This window comes from Pteropus alecto, unplaced genomic scaffold (genome assembly GCF_000325575.1).
Source record: "Pteropus alecto unplaced genomic scaffold, ASM32557v1 scaffold86, whole genome shotgun sequence".
NCBI classification, from domain to species: domain Eukaryota; kingdom Metazoa; phylum Chordata; class Mammalia; order Chiroptera; family Pteropodidae; genus Pteropus; species Pteropus alecto.
The window spans coordinates 29,037,177-29,055,870 of record NW_006442109.1 but is presented as its reverse complement, the minus strand read 5'-3'; the positions used below and the strand labels follow the sequence as shown (position 1 = coordinate 29,055,870).

The 18,694-nt window shown below is 34.0% G+C and overlaps 1 protein-coding gene across 2 annotated transcripts in view; it reads right to left on the bottom strand.

Annotated features, from left to right (window-relative positions):
• FSIP1 (fibrous sheath interacting protein 1) overlaps window positions 1–18,694 on the bottom strand; it is a 151,312-nt gene that overhangs the window by 109,920 nt on the left and 22,698 nt on the right. For both annotated transcript variants that reach the window (XM_025038966.1, XM_006920505.3), the window contains exons 6-8: window positions 9,040–9,138; window positions 6,838–6,962; window positions 5,179–5,289 (exon numbers count right to left, since the gene is read on the bottom strand). In XM_025038966.1, the coding sequence (XP_024894734.1) occupies window positions 5,179–5,289; window positions 6,838–6,962; window positions 9,040–9,138 (335 nt within the window). The remainder of the gene's footprint in view (window positions 1–5,178; window positions 5,290–6,837; window positions 6,963–9,039; window positions 9,139–18,694) is intronic.

Genomic DNA, 18,694 nt, shown 5'->3' with positions numbered 1-18,694 from the left:
CTTTCTCCCTACCTACTGGCATCAAGAAGACAAGCAAAAGGCCTTTGATTTAGCCAATCAGACCTTGACTCTTGAGGGAAAGAAAGATGCAAAGATATAGGGAAAGTAGGAAAGTGATTCAAGGCGACAGCAGTAGCAGTAAATATCTAGTGTTGGTGGCACTGAAAGTGACAACAGTAAACATCTAGCAGGAGTGTCTGGTGACTGTCATGCAGCTCGTAAGCAGGCTCTTTCTAAGAAGTTTCTATGACCATGTTTCTGGCCAACCTTGATATCTCCTGGTTTACAAACCTGGTTCTCCAAATTTCCCACTGAGTTTATAAGCTACCCAAGCATCCCAACAAATTTGTTTTCTGGTTTTTTAAACAAAATCCACCTCTTGTTTCTTGGAAACCAGAACACAGACTGATATGTTTTTTGCCATGTTATTTATGATATAGAACAAGGGCAAAAAGCTCAAATGTCTAAAAATATAGAAAAAGTGAGTAGACTATAGTATATCCATACAAAAATATGACATAGTAATAAATATTTTAAACACATACACTTGTAAGGTAGAATATGAAGTCATACATAATTATTTTTCAAATAATATTACCTAATTACTCACAAATGAGAAACTCTGGTTAATTTTTCCTAAATAAAAGTGAAATAAATACTGTACGACCTAAATGAGAAATAATAAAAAATCACAAAAAAGTAAAACTATGGAATCACAATAACTAATTGATTCATAAATTCTAAATCCTTATCTGAATTCTTATCTTTTTTAATGACACGGGAGGTAAAAGAACGTGTTAAATTAAATTCAAATGAAATTTAAAATGCTTCATGCACTGTATAATTACAGAAGGAAATTATATGTAATATGTAGTAGATGGTATCATGTTTTTCTGTCTGTCTTGCACCTTCTAGACACCCTTGCTATTTGAGGGAAATTTCAAAAGGAGCCTTGCCTCCCTATTAGAGAACCCATAAAATGCTTTTCACCCCTGCCTCCTTTACAATGAGGGCTCAAGCCGGTAACCGGGGGTCCACAACCAGACTTACATATTCAGTACTGATTTAGATGTGAGTAATTTGATATCTGATGTAAAACCCATTTTTCTGGGGAGGGTGGCAGTAGAGGCATCTGGCTTTGGAGAATGCCATTAGTTGCAAGTATGAGTTCCCAACATACAAGGAAATCTTTAAAAAATTCTAAGTATTCAAGAGAGAGTCAAGAGAATATTACATCCACACACTTATACATGCCACTATAAAGAACAACCAGAAGCAAGAATTCTGGGGAACTAAAACATAATTATCATTTTAGTCACCTGTACGTTGCACAGGCATTTCTCAGAGATGATGTGGTGAGGTACTCCATAAAGAAAAGGGTACACAGAAGTTTGAAAGACTACAGCAAATTTGAGGAATAGCTAGAAGTTTGATACAATTTGAGAATACCGTAAATACGTCCCCTCTTCAAAGTGTTCCTAAATTCTTCCTGTAACACTTTATCTCTTCCTCCTCTGAATCCCCTCTATTCCAAAATGAGCCACTATCTATCTGGCTTTACAGAATTTTTGTATAAAATATCTATCTCTCATGCTGGATAATAAGACAGGACCCTCTTTTTCCTCAGAGAACTTGCAGAAAAATCTCTCAGCAAATATTAGTTTAAAAAACAATAATAACCATAAAACAACAACAACAATCTCTAAAGAAGGCTGAATAACTAAACAGCAGAATAGACATGATTGAAACCCGATCTTGAAAACTGTAAAATGAGATCATATAAGCAAAATGACAAAAACGATGAAGATTATGAGAAAAATGTTATAAGATCTAGAGGGGAGATCCAGAAGTTTCTATACCCATCTATGGCAGACACTTGTACATTGACTGACCTAATCCTCATTTCTAATTTTCTTCTTCTTTGCCGTCTTCTGCTACAAAAACGAAGAAGTGAAATACCTGAATCCCCAGTAACACTTAAAGCAACATACAAGAAGAATGGCTATGTGACACAGCTTGGCCAGTGACATGCAGATGGAAGTCCTAGGGACACCATACCTTCCCAAATGAAAAAGCAACGCCTCAGAGGAGTGTCTGTCTCTTACCCTTCCCCTCTTTCTTTCTGCCTGGAAAATAGACACATTTACCTATAGATATACCAGCAATCTGGCAAACCTAAAAACAAAACCACACTAAGAATGTTGAGCCAGAAAATAGAAAGAAACTAGCTGCTTATACCTGGATTTCTAGTTACAGAAGAAAAATAAATTCCTTACTTGCTTAAGAAACTTGATAAAGTTTTCTGTTACTCACAGCCAACCACATTCCCAACTGATATTCTATTTTACAGACAGCCTGAAAGGAGAGAAAAGAGATGATAAAAGGGAAGAAATAATTGAAGATAATTTTCTGAACTGAAAAAAGACTTGAATCTTCTGACAAAAAGGGCCTACAAAGTACCATGCCGGAACAAAAATGTTTTTAAAGACACATATAAGCATGTTCTGATAAAACTAGTGAACTCAAAAATAAAAAGAAAATCCTATGTGCTCCCAGAAAAAAAGAATTTTGCATCTAGAATTTACTTACCACCATTTGAAGAAACCATTTGAAACTGTCATTCAAATGAGGGAAAAATAAATAAATTTTTGGCTATATAAACACTCAAAAATTATTTCTTAGGGGAAGTTTCAAAAAAATTCCAGAAAAATAATTCAAAAATAAACAATTAGTTAAGCCTAAATACACAGTTAATGATGTAGCTAAAAATTCGTTGAGAAATATTCCTAAAATATAAGTATACTGGTTTTAAAGGTAAAAACTTATAATATTCTGGAACTAAAATTCCAGGTAATTTCAATACATTCTGGAGGAGAGGAAATAGGAGGAAAGGGAAAAAAGCATACCAAAGATCCTGTTTTGTTAAGCTATGAGACTTTAGAGACTAATTATTGAAGTTGAAAAGAAAATATATGTTTTAATGTATTTTAAAAACTTAAGGGTTAACAGTACCAGATCAGAAATAAGATGCTGAATTTTCAGAGGATCAGGGGTAGAGGGAGTAAAATTAAGAAAACAAAAAATAATAATAAGTGAAATATAAAATAGGATATCAGGAAAAGGTCCAAAAATTGTCAGTGATCATAAAAAAATACATAAATTAAATATCCTTATTAAAAGATAAAGAATAAGGAAATAATAATGAAAGATAAAGAAACAAAGATAAAGACACAACAGCAATAAAACTCCAGGTATATGGTATCTGTAAAAGATCTACCTAAAACTAAGTGATAGAAAAGAGTTTAAAATAAAGAGAGAAGACAAAAGTATTTTTAAAAAATTAACATATGAAAGGCAGTATTGATAACAAAAATGCATTGTTAGGGCATTCCTAGGATATATAAGGAAGCTCTATTATGCCATAGTTTGGTGCCCAGAGGATCAGTGGGCAGTAGCTGGCCCAACTTCATAATTAATGACAAAACCAAGAGTGAGACTCAGGTTCCTTCATTCTTACTGTTACCTTAGCTTTTATTAATAAGATAAACAAATTACCACGAATGCTAAAGCTAAAATATCTCAGAATTATGTGGGCATTTCTCAGTCCGTCTTATCTACTCCGTGCCCCAGCTCCACAAAACACACTGAAGCTAAGAGGCATGGCTGTCCTCTGGATTGGCAGGGGACCTCCCTGGGCAATCTCACCAGCCCCAGGCATAGCAACACCTTCGTCTGTTCATGGACACAGCCCCCATTAAGCCTTCACCATTTCAGAAATTATAGAGAGGTTGGAGTCTGTGATGCCCTGCAGATTTGCTTTGGTTTAGGGAGAGGGACGGGGATAGAGATTTTGTTTGCCTACACAGAATTTTAATAGAATTAGTGGTCAACATTTAAAAAGAGGAAAATTACCCATACAAATCTGCATTTCTACCATCTCTTGACAAATTGGAGGACCCAGGCAGCGCTGGGCTAGGATTCCTGCTAGCTGATGCTCAGTGCTGGCGCCCAGAGACTGGCAGGCCCTTCCCCACTGGCCACAGGTATTGCTGCCCATGCACTGCTTTTGAACCAAGAGCAAAAACTACTCCCTGAACCTACATGTCTTCAGCTGGGTTGCCTAGATGCAGAGCTGAGATAGGGATTCTTGTTCAAGTGACTTATTGGGGGGAGGGGTGCTTTCAGGAGAAGGGATCTGAGAAGCAGGCTAGGCCATGGGAACGAAGCCAGGCAAGGATATGGTCTCAGTTGAAGATCAGCTACCTGACTCTTGGAAAGCTCTAAAAGACAAACTGCACCACAGAATTAATCTCATTTTGAGTCAGAGGGCGGGGTAGGGGAGGGTATGCTGTCCTGGGCTGCTCAGCTCCCATTTAGCCCAGGGTGACTCTCCAGGAAAGGAGATAGCTGTGCACCCTTGGCACAGGCAGGGGGATGGATGCGCAGAGCCATGCCAGGTAAAAGAGATCTGGACAGGGTGTCAGCAGCATTCACTACATCATGTCTCTACTAAACAGGGGAATAAAAACTAGATGACAGGTCTAAGGGCTTTTAGAAACACAGGAGACTGTATTTCTTTGTGGAAGTAAAAAATACTGCTATGCGTTTAGTGTGCAAACAAGTGCAAATCCAGAGCCACTGCACTCTTTATGTGACCAGTCCTATAAATACCCACACTTGCACCCTGTTTTACATGTTGTTCCATCTGCTCAGACTCAGTCTGTGCTCTGCAGACTCCTCGGGGAACTGAATGCTCAATGTTAACTGGGCAGGAGCAGGACAGTGTTCTTAAGGATTACTGAAGACTAAACTGAAATATCACAGAGCCAGTTAGAGATAATAAGATATGTCCAAAATAAAAGGATACAGAGAAACACATTATATGTCATCAATGACTAAGCCCATAACATCACAAGCAGAGGTTATTATTGTGATAACCAATGTGTAGTCACTCTTACAATGACATAAAATAATCCTTTGAGAGTCAATAATGAAATGACCAAGAATAAATTTGAAAATTTCAATAAAAATAAATTTGCGAAACAGGACTTTTTAAAGTCAGAGAATATTGTCTCATGATTTGAAAAATTATTGTAATTTTATGCTAATGGATCAATAACATAATAAAAAATAAAAATTAAGAAGTAGAGAGGTCATTGAATATCAGAGTTTACATACCTCAGAACTGGACAGCCCCGAATCTTTATCATCTAAGTCCTTCAAAAGTTCAACCAGCCTTTTCTTCTCTCTGTCAATCATAAACACTGGTTTTCCTTGATTCTTGGCCAACTACAGAATATATTAATGAAAATTATTAAATACTCAAAGCAATTCATAGTTCAGGAAAATTAAAATGAAGCCTGAAGTTTCTACAGTACAGATACACTAAGGTAAAAATTTAAGAGATTAGGCATTTTTCATTTGCTAGGTAATTTTACTTTATGTCAAATTTTTGGCATAGGTCCATTCTCCAAGCAAGTTATTTTCCCACTATAAGCAGGCCCTCATGTTAACTATTCCAACAAACATTTTATTTAAAAAAATAAAATAAAACAATAAACAGTTTGCAAACCTCCCTTTATATTATATCAATGCAAACACATATTTGCTGGGGCATTTGAAAGGAATCTTCTTGCCACTTCTTATGTGGCATATATCTACTAAATGAAATTGCTTTTAAATTTCAAGAATATCATATCAGGAGTTTAAGTAAAGATTCAGTTACTAAATGTTAAAAAGGAAAAAGAGAAATTTATAGTGGAGCTGCTGTGTCAGCAAAAACTTGGATACTGGAAAAATACTACTGCTTTTAGAAAATTAAACAATAAATCAACATATAATGGGCCAGCGTGAAGAGACAGATCAAGTAGGAGAAGGTTTCCTTCAGGTCACAGGAACAAAGAGCACAGAAAAACTGAGAGTCCCAAAGTCTAGTCTCGGCAGTAGCAGGCTGACCCATGAATCCATTCAATATGGAAAAGACATGCCAATTGTAGAACAAGGGCCAGGCTTGAACTATGAAAAAATTATTTAACTCTCTCTTCTTATTAATACTTTACACTTAACTCTCTCTTCTTATTAATACTTTATACTTTTCTAATAACTTTACCACCTCAGTGGTTTACCATGAGCCAAACTTCTGTCCACTGTACTTATATTTCTTGCTGTAAATTAATTAATTAGCATCCTGGTCTAATATAGGAGCCCCTGTGCCCTTGGTTAATCTGAGTCTGCCTTGAGAACAGTCAGGCTGCAGGGCCTGTAAGACCAAGGTCAAGTCTTTGAAGCATGGAGCTAATCAAGGCAAGTGACAAGTGAAGGGCTGCCAAGAGACTCAGCTGGTGGACGATGCTTACCTACAAGCATCTAAATGAGATTTCGAGTACTGTCAGAGAGTCTTCTTCAGCTCTGCCAGGAGCATTTTCCATTCAAATTTCTAAAGCACTAGCTATAAAATCAGTTGCCTTACTTTAAAAAAGCAATTTTACTAATATGTAATTTAAAATCTGGAAGACTTCTTTTAAAGCTCTCATCTCAATAAATGTTTTTCAAATTGCAGAAACCAGATTCATTTCTGGATAGCAAAATAAATGTATTGAGCTATTGTTGGAATTTTTAAAAGGGACACAATAGGACAGGATAGGATAGGATTGAATACAAAAAGCAAAGTTAAGTACTGGTTCATAAAAACTTTTCTCTCAGTAATACATGCTGTTTAAATTACATATACAGGTATCACAGTCAAGAAAAATTATTTAAATATATTGAACACAATTATTTCTATTTTTGCCACTCATTTAGTTCCACATTCTGGCTTCTAAATTTCTAAGTACATACCTCAATGTTTCTCTTAATAAAATCCTGGCTGTGTTTACCCCTGAGCTCAATCTTTTCTGTATTTGAGAAAGGTTTCTTTTCTGCTTTGATCAATGACTCATTTCTTTCCACATCATAGGTAAAATCTGATATTAAAAAAGTTTGACATTTTTTCATAATTACAATTGTCCGTTATGCTAAAATTTTACCTTAAGCATATATTAAAATATATAAGAAATAAAACACACATAGAAGAACCTCTAAATTCCAGATCCAGAAACCAAATAATACATAGATTTATTAAAAAGATAAACGTGCTACATAATTTGCAATGAAGTTCACATAAAACTTTTATTATTCATTAACATGTATCAAACTTTTTGCTGTTGATTCCTTTGTAATCATGGAAAATATAAAAAGAACTTCAAGAGATACATGTGAAGGAGAAACCTTTGATATTATGGGAATTTTAAAATATATTTTATTTTAGTCTTCATATGAAACAAAACTTCCCCTAAAGACTAGAGGCATTTCCTGCTCTTCTATTAATTTGCCATCACCCTTTCTGAACGATAAACTTTTTGTTCAAACCTGTCTTTTAAGTGAGGTCTGGGCATAAGCGTCCTTGATGTTCTACATCCCATGTACACAAATCCCTAGAGCCCATCCTAGTCCATCAGTTTTCTCAACCTTTGAAAGGAGGTTTAAAAAAACCTTCTTTTTATTTGTTTTTCAAGTTGCAGAAACCAGATTCATTTCTGGATAGCAAAATAAATGTATTGAGCTATTTCAAAGGTTGAGAAAACTGATGGACTAAGTCAACCTTCTTTCAAAGAAGGTTTAACTCAACCTTTGAGTGCTCAAAACAAGGGTAGAAAAATACTTTTGGACTCTTACTCTCTTTATTAAATATCTTGTTTTCACTGTAGTCATGTTTAAAGTATTTAAAACAAGATCATGTGAATCCCTCATTAAAGCTCAAAAAATATGCATAAAGAAGAATCTTCTTAAATGACAAATGGAGTCCACCCTACAAGATAGGATATATTGCCACATGAAAGTCCAAAAGGGAAAAACACTAGCCAGTAGCTCAAGGTTTACTTAAAAGTGATCTTTGTATTATAAGAGAGGTTACCTCAATGAAAAGGATTAAGGGAGAGTCAATTTGTGTATTTAGAGCTAATTATCCAAGATTTAATACAAATTTAATAATTAAAGAATAAATTTTCACAACAATAGCTGGAAAGAACCAGGAAAAGAGTAAGATCTTTGGACTTAAATTCTTTTCAAATAAAAACTGAGTAAAAAAAGTCTTACTAAAATTTAAGTTACAGGTTTCTAGACAAATCTGTGCTTTATGATTGGGGTTTTATTTTCTAATCAGTAACATAATTTTTTAATGGACTACCAATAGTTAGAGTATGAGTTACTTTTTTGGTGACAGGCCTCCTTAGATATAAAATATATAACTTTTTCCCATAATTCAAGTTGTATTAGCCTTTTAAGTTGAAATATGAGGTTTATTCTTTCAGTTGAAGATTCATATACTCTTAAATAACACAACATTAAAATAATTCAAATTAAATGCATCCACATCTACATTTATAAGAGTTTCTTTAAAATACACTTTTAATAAATTATAAGAGAAAACATTGGAATGTCTGGTCAGAATTTTCTTACTAGAAATGTCCTCGTCTTCTCTCCATCCTGCTGATGATCCATGGCAGAAAGTGCCATGCTCCTTTAGTGACCCCAACCATTGCTAGGTTGGACAAGTTGGTTAGGCCAGTGGTAGGCCCCTAACCCAACCCAAATCAGATCAGTTGGTCTCTTCTCTAAGACTTTGAAATAGTCTCCTTCTCAATGATTACCTACAGAATATGCTTTTGGGAATCAAAAAAGCTGTCTACCACCAGAATTCTTTCCATAAATTTTCTCTTTTCCTTAAGCTAGATTTTCATTACTTGCAGCCATCTTTTCTTTAACTCTTTATTAGGTAAAAAAAATTTCAAACATCCCAAAGTAGAAAAATGGTATAATAAACACTCAACAACTAACTTCAACAATGACTAACTCATCACCAATCTTGTTTTGTCTAGAACCTCACCAACTTCTATCTACCTCCGGATTAAATCACATCAAATCATTTCATCTATGACTATTTCTGTATACAGCTAGCATTTTCTTGTGACAATATAGAAAATTACACAAATTAAAACTTACCTTGACTGACATTCTGTATACGGTTTTCATATTCTTCTGGTGGTACTTGAGTGTGAAACACGGAGAAAAAGGTATCTTCATGCTCACAGTGAGAAGGATCTATTGATTTTTAAAAAATCATTTGTTTAATACATATAAAATAAATAAGAAAATGCCTACATGAACAGTTGTTTAAAATAAAAGATAAGAAATAATATTCTCTGCAGTTTTCTTCAATCCCCTCCACACACATTTCTTAAGACAATATCAATTCCAGATAAAAATTATAATCATCTTTGTGTACATGAGCCACTGAAACAAACAGCAGAAATCAAGACAGTCAAATAACATTTCTCTAGAACTTCTATGCATAGAGGATGTACAAGGGTGTGCCAATGTATCTAAATTCCAACACTCATAATACAGAGATTATGCATACTGAGTAACTTTGTGTTTTTCTTTTTTCTTTTAGATCCCCAAGGTGAAGATTTTAAATCTATGGTCAGTCATTAAGATAAAAGAACGTTTGAAAGAGAAAACCCAGGAGATTCTTAGCAGTTAGCTCTCTTGTTTTGTGATTTATTCTCTTAGGCTAATCCCATAAAGAAATTAGAAGTTCTGTTTTTCAATTCTTTGTTTTAATGTAAATTATTGTATGTTCTTCTATTAGTTAATTTAGACAATATATATTTGCAAGAATCTGATAACATAAATAAGTAGCCTCTATTTTAAGTCTGTCTCTATGCCTTAACATGAGAGAATCTGCCAGGTTGTGGCACAGAAATGTTTTTGCTTCATAAAACATGACAAGTCTTGAAGAAATTACAGGATCCACAACCTATCTCTGAAACAAACCTGATTCAAGCACCCCTCTGAGTTGATACAGACAAAAGAAGCAGGCAAAAGATATTTTCACTACAACACACAAACATCACTAAATTCAAAATACACAACTTCACACAATAAAGGCAAATTCCAGTTCCCTAAACTGGAATTCATAATAATAATGCAGCATCAGTGGGATTGCATTGCAATTTTAATCTTTGTACAATCTTTGATGAGTTAATCTAGCAAATTAGTGATATAGGCCTTAGAGGGAAAGGAATAAGTTATTCAAAAGATGAGAAGGTTTAAAGTTCTTTTCAAACTTTAATTTTTTTGCAACCACTATTATTAAGGGTCTTAAATATTCATTAAAGCAGGCTCAGCAAGTCAGCAATTAGGCTATATTTTATTATAGGTTTAAGTTACTTTATATACTTAGAGTGATAATATATTTATTTTTGATCCCATAATTCCTTTTAAATAGCAGTTTCACTCAATTATACAGTAAAGCCCCTATAAAAACACAAAAACATAAATAGTTGTAATACTAAAAACTATTACAGTAAGATGATATTTGAGGATTTTAAACCTAGGGGCTTCTCCTAGGCTGAAATTATTCTTGTGACCTTGTCATTCATCACCCAGTCTTGGTAATATTGGTGGTATTTGTTGCCTCAGATGGAAGGTGGGTACAGCCTAGAACAAAGGCCTCATAGCTCAGCTTTGGATTTAAAAGATAACAGTTTTGAAAGTCAGGCATTCAATTGCAGGAGTTTAACTCCTTGAGGAAAAAAAACACTAATGTAGAAGAAATAATGGAATTAGAAAATAATTGATATAATAACTGATTCAGGTAAGAATCATCAATGGGTGATAAAACTAGTGGTTGAAAGTTCGAAGAATAACACGATAATAGCCTCAGAGTATCTCCTCACAAGATAACTTAATCAGCACATAAGAAAAAATAGTATCTTTAACAGTGGAGAAGGCTAACAGAAACATAACCAAGTGATCGAAGTTAACATCGCCAGTAATGGGACCATCAACATCATGTGCTTTATGATAGGATCCATTGAGAAGGACACAGTTATCACTTCTGTAAGATTCTTACCAAAAACACATAACCTGATATACCTGAAACTAATATAATATTTAAGGTCATCTGTAATTGAAAAATTTTTCTAAATTTTAAATGCATAACCTGCACCAAATAGTGTGGAAACAAAAACAAACCCAAACTAGAAGTGGTCCACAAAATTACACATCTGTAGTCTTCAAAATGCCAATGTAAAAAAAAAAAAAAAAAAAAAAAAAACAAAGAATAACTAAAGAGCTATAACAACTAAATGCAATACGTGATCTGAGATCTCCTTTTGCTATGAAAGATATTAGTGGGACAACTGACAAAGAATAAATAAAACCTGTAGACTGGATAAAAATATTGTATTAATGTTAATTTCCTGATATGTGTGTGTGTGTCCATCCCCCTCATTTCCCCTTGTGCACAAGGAAAAGTTCCTACAAAGATACAGTGAGAAAGTGGCCAACTGCAAGGAAGAGAAACCTCACCAAAATAAAAAAAAGTCCAACACCTTAATCTTGAACTTCTAGCCTCCAGAATTACAAGAAAATAAATGTCTACTGTTAAGCCATCCAGCCTATGGTATTTTTATATGGCAGCCCTACCAGACTAAGATTTTAAGAGCAAATGAAATGAGCTTGATTAACTTAACTGAAGAAGCTAGAGAAAACAATAACAAAACAAGTTCAAGAAAAGAAATAATAAAGAACTAGAATTAGCAAAAAAAAATTTTCAAAACTGCTTCTTGAAGGAATAAAAAGAAAAATCTGCAAGTACAATGTTAAAAAGAGAAAATATAAATTATAACCAAGATAACATGGTATTGATGAAAGAACAGACACATAGGCCAATGAAATATAACAGAGGATTTAGAAATTGACCCACAAAAATATGGTCAACTGATCTTTAACAGAGCAAAGGCAATTCAATGGAGAGAGGAAACCTCTTCAACAAATGGTGCTGTAACAACTGGATGTTCATATGCAACAAAAATAAGAATCTAGACATAGACCTTACATTTTTCACAAAAATTAACTCAAACTGGATTAAACTTAAATGTAAAATGCAAAAGCTATAAAACTTCTAAAAGAAAACATAGGGGGAAAGTTTATGTGACCTTGGGTGTGGTGATGACTTTTTATAGTCAATACTAAAAGCATAATCCATGAAATTAAAAATTGATAAGTTAAACTTTATTAAGATTAAAAACTTTTAATTGCTCTACAAAAGACACTATTAAGAAAATGAAAACAAGCCACAGGCTGGGAGAAAATATCTGCAAAATACATATCTGATAAAACATTTGCATCCAAAATATACAAAGAATTCTTAAAACTCAACAGTAAGAAAAAAAAGCAATCCGGTTTTTAAAACAGGCACATGATCTAAACAGACAACTCACTAAACAGACAACTCACAGATGGCAAATAAGCATCTGAAAAGCATCAAAATTGTTTGTCACCAGGGAAATGCAAATACAAATTTAAACAATAAGACACCAATATATACCTATTAAAATGGCTAAAATCAAAAAAACTGACATTACCAATTGTTGGCAATGATAAAGAGCAACAGTAATTCTCATTTTTTGCTGGTAGAAATGCAAAATGGAACAGCTAATTTAGAAGACAGGCAGTTTCTTACAAAGTTAATCTTAACATATGATCCAGCAATTCTGCTCCTAAATAATTACCTAAACGAATAAAAATTTACGTCTACACAAGAATCTGTACACAAATGTTTAAAGCAGCTTTATTCATAATCACCAAAAGCTAGAAGCAATCAAGATACCTTTCAATAGGCGAAGTGATAAACAAACCAAGGCATAGCCAATGGTATATCCATAGAATGAAATGTTATTCAGCAACAAAAAGAAATTAGCCATCGAGCCACAAAAAGACATGGATGAATCTTACTAGTGAAAGAACCCAATCTTAAAAGGCTACATACTGTACGATTCCAATTATATAACATTTGGAAAAGAGAAAATTGGAGACAGTAAAAAGATCAGTCATGGCTAGGGGTTTGTGGGAAGAAAGGAGGGTTGAATGGGAATTCACACGGAGGATCTTTTAGGGTGGTAAAGCTATTCTGTATGATACCACAATGGTGGTTACATAATGCTATGTATTTTTGAAAACCACTAACTTCATAGGACAAAGAGTGAACCTTAATGTATATAAATTTTCAAAAGATTATTCAGGATATCACAGAATCCCAGATGGAATGCAGAATTTAACAAAACAATCTAACTCTTTTACAAATGCATAAAATAAATTCACTGAAGGGAATGGAGGAAAAAGGAGCTCACCTTAGGTAACTTTGGAAATGAGTGAAGAAAGACGAAAGGCAACAGAAACTGCACATGAGCATTATACTCCAGTTGATTAAGCTGTGTCCTATGGAGGTATAGGTCAATAATTTTCATATTGCTATACATGTATAGTGGAAATGAACAATTAAGTAAATGGTGATAATCAGGTTTCTCATTGTTGGAGTGGAGGTTACAGAAGAGCAAGGGGGAAAGGGTAGAATGATCCATGTGGTAATAAAGTTGGACACATCAGTATGAACTCATGTTTAGCTTATTACAGATGCAGATAGTTACACATAGAAATATATATAGGTATATATATAACAGGTTAGCATAAACATAAATATTTCCTTTCCCAGAGGGCCTAGAAACACCTCCCCAGTAGCAATAAGCACACCTAGCACCCAGATTTTGGTTTCTAATATTCTTCAGAGGAACCAGAGTTCCTTGGGAAAATAGCTGAATCTAGGACTCAGGTAGGAAATAAAGATGAGTCTGGAGCATCTTACAGTGCTAGAAATCACAATGATGAAAGTATGTCAGTAGGACACAGGGGTCAACTGAAAGGCTCCCAGTGGCCAAAGCTGGGAAAATTTGAGCAATGAAATAAATAAAGTGGTATTGGATTGTAACCCAAACTATAAATATCTATAAGTCTATACTGATATAAATGTTGAATGAATGAATGAATGGAGAGAATAGACAAATCCCCCATGCAGAATAATTCAAAATAACGTATGTAAACACTCTTCTTTCAAGGAGTTATGCTTCACCTCCTTAAGTATGGTCTGCACATTGTAACTTCCTTCCAAAGAGGACAGCATAGGAAGGAAAGGAAAATAGAGAAACTTTACAGTGGGGAAATCTGACAAACATTTCCTCAGCCAGGTGATCAGAGTTAACATTAACAGTGATAGCTGTGTTGACAGTATGATGTGATTAAATGGAAAAGGCATTTTACTCTGTGGTCTTCTTCCCAAGAACATACAACTCTAGTCAAATCATGAGAAAAACATGAGTTAGAGCACAATTGCTGAAAATCCTACAAAACACCTGACCAGCAAGCACTCCTCAAAACTGCCAAAATCATCAAAAACAAGGAAAGTCTGAGAAAGTGCATAGCCAAGAGTAGCCTAAGGAGACATGAGGATTAAATGTATTGTGGTATCCTAGATGATATCCTGGAACAGAAAAAGGACTTTACGTAAAAACTAAGTGTCTGAATAAAGTATGGACTTTAGTTAACAATAATGTATTAACATTGGTTCATTAATTGTAACACATGTACCGTATTAATGTTAATAGGGGAAACTGGTTCCAGGTATATGGGAAATCTCTGTACTGTCTTCACAATTTTTCTGTAAATCTAAAACTATGCCAAAACAAAAAGTTAACTAAAAAAAAATTTTAGATTTAAAGGAAAGAAGGAAAACATGAACAAAATTAGAAATAAGAAATGGAACATATAATTAATAAGGAGAATTATTATTTTAAAATACTGCTGTATATGAAATTTTACATTAGTAAAATTTTAAATCTCGGTGAAATGGGTACTTGAAAATTTCAGTGACATGGATATATTGCCAAAATTGACTCCAGAAGACTAGTAAACTTAAACACAATAGTAAATATGAAAGAAGCTGAGAAAAGAGAGAATTGCCTCCAAGAAATTATTTGAACCAGATGGTTTTTTCAGTGAAATGTTTCAAATTTTTAAGGAACAGATAATCTCTATGTTATATAAACTATTGCAAAGCATAGAAATAAATGACCATCCAGCCCTATTCATTTTATGAAGTTAACAGAGCCTGACAAAGCACACACATACATACACCCCCAACCCAACCTCTACCTCCAATACCATAACATGCATGCACATGGGGGACAATCCGTGTCTCTCTCTCTCTCTCCTCTCTCTCTCTCACTAGATGGTATTAAGAACACGTGCTTACTAAAAATGATGTGAATTCTATGCAGTGAAATATAAATATATCTGTGAAACACACACACACACACACACACACACACACGGAGCGGGGGGAGAAGAGAGAGAGAGAGAGAGAGAATCTCACTTATAAATGTAGATACAAAAACTCTAAATAGATTTAACCGTTCAAACATGGTACTAAATTTTAAAAAATAATCTTCCATAACCAAGAAATATTGACTCAGGAAAAAAAGACTAATTTGGTATTTAAATCTATTAATTTTAAAACATTAAATAAGTATGTCAAGTAAAAAAAACTTTATGATAATTTAAACAGATATTGAAATGCATTCAATGAATTTCAACACTAAGTCCTTCTAAAGTTCTCTGAATATGAATAATTATTGAAAAGAACACAAAAAAATAGCATTATTGCCAGGTAATCATATACTAACAAGTCAAAGCAAATAATTAAAGATAATTAGAATTAATAAAATAATTTAATTGTCACTGAGGGCTGGAAATCAATGTCCCAACTCAAGCAGCCAGGTAGAGAAAGGGCAAATTCTCCCTTCTTCCATTTTTTAGTTCTATTCAGGCTCTCAACAGGTTGGATGATGCCCACCCACACTGGGGAGGGTAATGCACTCCACTCAGTCAATCAATTCAAATGCTGGTCTCTTCCAGAAACACCCTCATAGATACACCCAGAAATAATGTTTATCCAGACCTCTGGGCATCCTATGACCCAGTCAAGTTACACATAAAATTAACCATCACAAAGACTGGATGGGTGATGAAATCATAACCATATGAAAGAAAGATTAGGTTTCCACGATGGGAAATAAAGGAGGAGGGAGAGGAGAACCACCAGCAAACAATGAATGCAGTAAAAATGCTACTATTCTGAGAGTGGTCGACTGTGTCAGATGCTACAGAGATATCAAGTAAGATAAAAACTGGAAGTATGTCACTGGATTACGACTTTAGGAGAACCACTGATGAAGTAGTTTCTGTAGTATGATAGAAGAAAATACATAACATTGAGTTGAGGAGTAAATGAAAGTTGACCAGGTAGCACCAGTAGGTGTAGACTATTCTTTCAAGAAGTCTGACCTTTTAAGGAAAGGAGGAAAATTGAGTGGTATCTTTTTGAGAGCAGGGTGAAGAACTGAGGGAAGAGGTTTTATTTGTATGTTTGGTTGGTTTGATGGCTCTTTGATACTGTTTTAGGACCAGAAGATTTGAACATGGTAAACTGAAGGAAAGGAGTCAGAGAGGACAAAGAGTGAAGCTCTGAGTGAGAGAGAGAGAAAGTGAGTGATTAATGGATCAGGAGCCAGGGACAGGGTGAAATAGGTAGGATGTTATTGACTTTGACCTTGGAGAAGAGCACCATTCCCTCGATCTAAGATAAGAGTGAAGAGGGATGGAGGAACACAATCAGAGTACAGTTTAGAGACAGAAAAAAAGAATACAGAAGGGATTCCATCCAGTTGATTCATTTTCTCTGGATAGTACGTAAGACTCACAGAGAGAAGAACTTGCAGAAGACTGACAGGAGGTTAAACACATAGTAACAATTTGGAAGAGCCATTTTGGAGACTGCAAAAGAAATTGCTAGGCTATACTGAGATACCAACATAGGTTAAAAACCAAAATTCCTTAGCTATACCAGTTAGCAGTTTTATGATTTTCTCCAGTCCTCTGCAAATCAAAGCAGAAAGAGATCATCAGATTTTCTTGGACTATTTTATCTTAACATCTAAAAGCAGAAGTTATCACATACCTGAATTTCACAGAAAAGCACTTTGATTTTGAGATTGATCATTGTGTCCCTGTTGTGTGCTTACACATACTTACAAATTTGGAGCTGGAAAGAGGCAAATGTGATAAGGGCAAAAAAGAATAATCTGTAACAAAACACCAAAAATAAATGCTCCTATCACTAGATATATCTGTCTCAGAGAGTACTGAATTCTATCCATCAGATAAATGCTAAAAACCAAGGGAAAACTTCTGGTATGGTAAAGTTTTGATTTTCACATTTCTCTAGAAAAACTTAATAGAGATCCCTCAAAGATGAGGTGGGAAAGACTTTTAAAATATCTCTGAGATCTCTAGAAAGCACAATGTTGTTTACTTCCAAATCCCCATAGTTAAACTTGAGGTTATTAACTCTGGGTTAAAAAGTCAAAATGTGGTAAAAATAAATTTAACGTGGTTTTTATCTTTCTCTTGGAGTCAAGGCCTCATTTGTGTTCGGTACCTATAAAAAAAAAAACAACTAAATAACAATTGAACAAGTATCTTTTCTTTCCTTTTCTTTTCTTTTTGCTGTTTGTTATTTGTGATGTGAGAAGGGAGGGGACTAGGATGTATTTTGCGTTTGAGGGAAAACAGATTGGAAATTGCCATTCTGACACCAGTCCAAAGTCCATCAAGTTACTCTTAAATAAAAAGTTAAGGAAATGACTGGGAGAGAAAACAAATACTCATCCTAAGAAGGTCCCCTTTTTAAAAAATAAAAAATAAGAAGAAAAGTAGAAAGTAGGTTTGCATATGTTTGCACATGTGTGTTTAAAGTTCAAGCCCAGGTTCTTCTGTCTCGAAATTCTTTGAGATTTTTTTAAAGTACGTATGTTAACTAGATGCTGCCATCTACTGGACAATTTATAAAGGCTTTGCACTTTCCTGGTAACAAAAAATGATCATGAAGGGAAACAGCAAAAGATTGCAGTTTTCATAACAAGCCTTGGAGAAACATTTTACTTTAAAACTTATGGCTATATATATAGGCTTGATCAAAATAATTTTTAATTATTTAATTTTTATATTGTTAATTAAGAGGAGTAGCTGAAATTTAGTGAATAACATGGGAAAGAAACTAATCTCAGAATGGAAATAGAAGCATTTTCATACTATATAATATGCTGCTATGTTGTAATAGTAGGAATAAGAGACTCAAAAATTAGTGCTATTTGATAGCTGTGGTCAAATTAAAATCTTGCATTTCTATTTATTTCTTCCATACACACAGTGAAAATACTCTCCTAATAATACCTTTCTTAAACTGAGGATTCCAAAAGTTTCCTCGTTTGAAATAAAGTAATAATTATGTTACATAAAATATTTTTAAATGTATAATTAGGCTAATAATGCAATGTAAAGTAAATATTATCTCTTTGGTGTCTTAAGATTTTGAAAAATCAAATACGTGACTACTAAATACATACCTATGATATAAAGAGGCAGAGGAAATTTCATTAAGGAATTTGTCTTTTATAAAAGACCAGTCATCAAAGAAAAACATCCTAATTAAATCTGAAGAAATAGGAATACAATAATTTCTCTTCACTTTGGTGAACTGGTCTAGTGTGAGCTAATCAAGACAGATGGTAACAAGAGTGAGAGTCAACAGACATTGTTTCACCTGTCTTTTATCGCATTTCCTTTTACATCAACCCTATTTTGCATCTTATCTGCTCCACCAATACATAATAAATTAATCTGATAAGTCTTATAAATA